The sequence below is a fragment of the Dendroctonus ponderosae genome, unplaced genomic scaffold (assembly GCF_020466585.1).
Source record: "Dendroctonus ponderosae isolate FM_Combo_2020 unplaced genomic scaffold, Dpon_F_20191213v2 Dpon_F_20191213_3, whole genome shotgun sequence".
Lineage (NCBI taxonomy): Eukaryota > Metazoa > Arthropoda > Insecta > Coleoptera > Curculionidae > Dendroctonus > Dendroctonus ponderosae.
The window spans coordinates 9,223,507-9,225,231 of record NW_026018508.1 but is presented as its reverse complement, the minus strand read 5'-3'; the positions used below and the strand labels follow the sequence as shown (position 1 = coordinate 9,225,231).

General features: G+C 31.6%; 1 protein-coding gene across 3 annotated transcripts in view; it reads left to right on the top strand.

The window, feature by feature from the left end:
- The first annotated feature begins 257 nt into the window (after positions 1–257).
- Positions 258–1,725, top strand: part of LOC109539037 (sodium bicarbonate cotransporter 3) — a 29,641-nt gene continuing 28,173 nt past the window's right edge. For 2 of the 3 annotated variants that reach the window (XM_048664549.1, XM_019906548.2), the window contains exons 1-2: positions 258–353; positions 1,333–1,458. In XM_048664549.1, the coding sequence (XP_048520506.1) occupies positions 272–353; positions 1,333–1,458 (208 nt within the window). In that variant the 5' untranslated portion in view covers positions 258–271. The remainder of the gene's footprint in view (positions 354–1,332; positions 1,459–1,725) is intronic. The other variant, XM_019906549.2, reaches the window with a different exon arrangement.

The following is a 1,725-nucleotide window of genomic DNA, read 5'->3' as shown; positions in this document are numbered from 1 at the left end:
CTGAAAATTGAAACTTTCTGCACTTATACAAGAGGGCTTGCCCTGCAAAACGCCTTCAAAACTGAGGTTCTCAGTTCGTATCTAAGTTATATTTAAATCGTCTTTGATCCTAATGTGACCTAGTGTTATTTGAAGCTGAGATGTACATGGTCTTAATTTAAATCTTAGGGTAACGCAACTCCAAATTAAAATTTTCTATTTATTTATTGAAATCAAAGTTGATTTTTGGGTTACATTTTTTTAAAAAGGTTTTCTTTATAGGTAAACTAATATGGATCCGCACGATGATGAAGCTCCAAAGGACCCAAGAGTGGAAAAGCTTAAACAATCTTTTGGTGAACTAGATTTTGAGGGTAAGAATTATTTATAAGATTTATATTTATATTCTATACTTGCGATGAAAACCAGAAAATATTATTTTAAGCAAAGTATTTCTCAGCAAAAATTAAGAAATCTGGCTTTGACTAATCGTCTAAACAAATATATAACAACGACGTAACGAAAATTTGATTAATCGATTCTTTAAATCCAATAGATTACAATTTGCATTCGACATTATTATGAACGAAAACGTTTTTTGCGGCTTGAGCGAACATATAATTTTTTCTTCTCCCAAAAACTGTACGCTTGTCGCTAAAAAACCTTTGTATTTACGGATACTAACATCTTAATTAATTATTATGAACATATATATAAATAATCTTTATTTCCTACAGAAAAAGGCTATCGACCCAATAGGTCTTTCTGCCCTATTATGAACATTTATTACGAATGTTATAAATATTTCTACGTTTTAATTACTATAAACAATTTACAAGTTTTGCCTCTTTAAAAACTGACCCAACTTTCTTTTGATTTTGCTTCTTTGTTTTAAGTTTTGCTTCTGTTATGTGAAAAATATACAATGTTGCTCATTAGTGCGTCAAACCCCGAAATTACAATAAATCTGAATTTTAGAAGGACGTTTTGTTGAAAGTTTTTGTCGTTTAACAGGTGCACATTTGAAAATAATTTTTCAATATACGGAGTGCGCAGTAAACATATTCCGTATTCGTGTTCCCATTTTTTTATGCCATTTTCGGCTTTTTAGTCACGTTTTAATTTAAGTTTAGTTGGGATTCGCAAAAGATTCATGTGATGGTTTATCGGTCACTGGATAGTTATTTGAAAATTAAAACACTAGCCATCTTGGGGCAACGTTTAAACAGAAGACATAGAGGAGACAGCTTAAAATATAGAAAACGACATTTTATAGTGCTGAAAAGTAAAAACACATTTTCGATATATTTGAGCCGGCGTTAGTAATATGACTTGTTGGATTTTTGTGATTAGGACATAGAGCGCACAGCGTCTTTGTCGGTGTCCACGCTCCAACAGACAGAAGACATTCACATCGTCATAAGAAACATCACAAAAATTCTGAAGGAGACAAATCGGCTTCTGAAGAGGAGAGGCCAAGTAAGTTGTGTGTTAAAGTTTATATTTCAATAACATCTATGGATCTACCATCTAAGAGGGATGGTTAGGTGTCCAAACTTAATAGTTAAAACATGCCTATTGTATGCTTTTATGATTAATTATTTTCTTTTAAATATATAATTTATATGCATATCTATATATGTAAAATTCTCGTGTCACAGTTTTAGTTACCATACTCCTCCGAAACGGCTTGACCAATTTTGATGAAATTTTGTATGTATATTCAGTAGGTCTGAGAATAGGTTG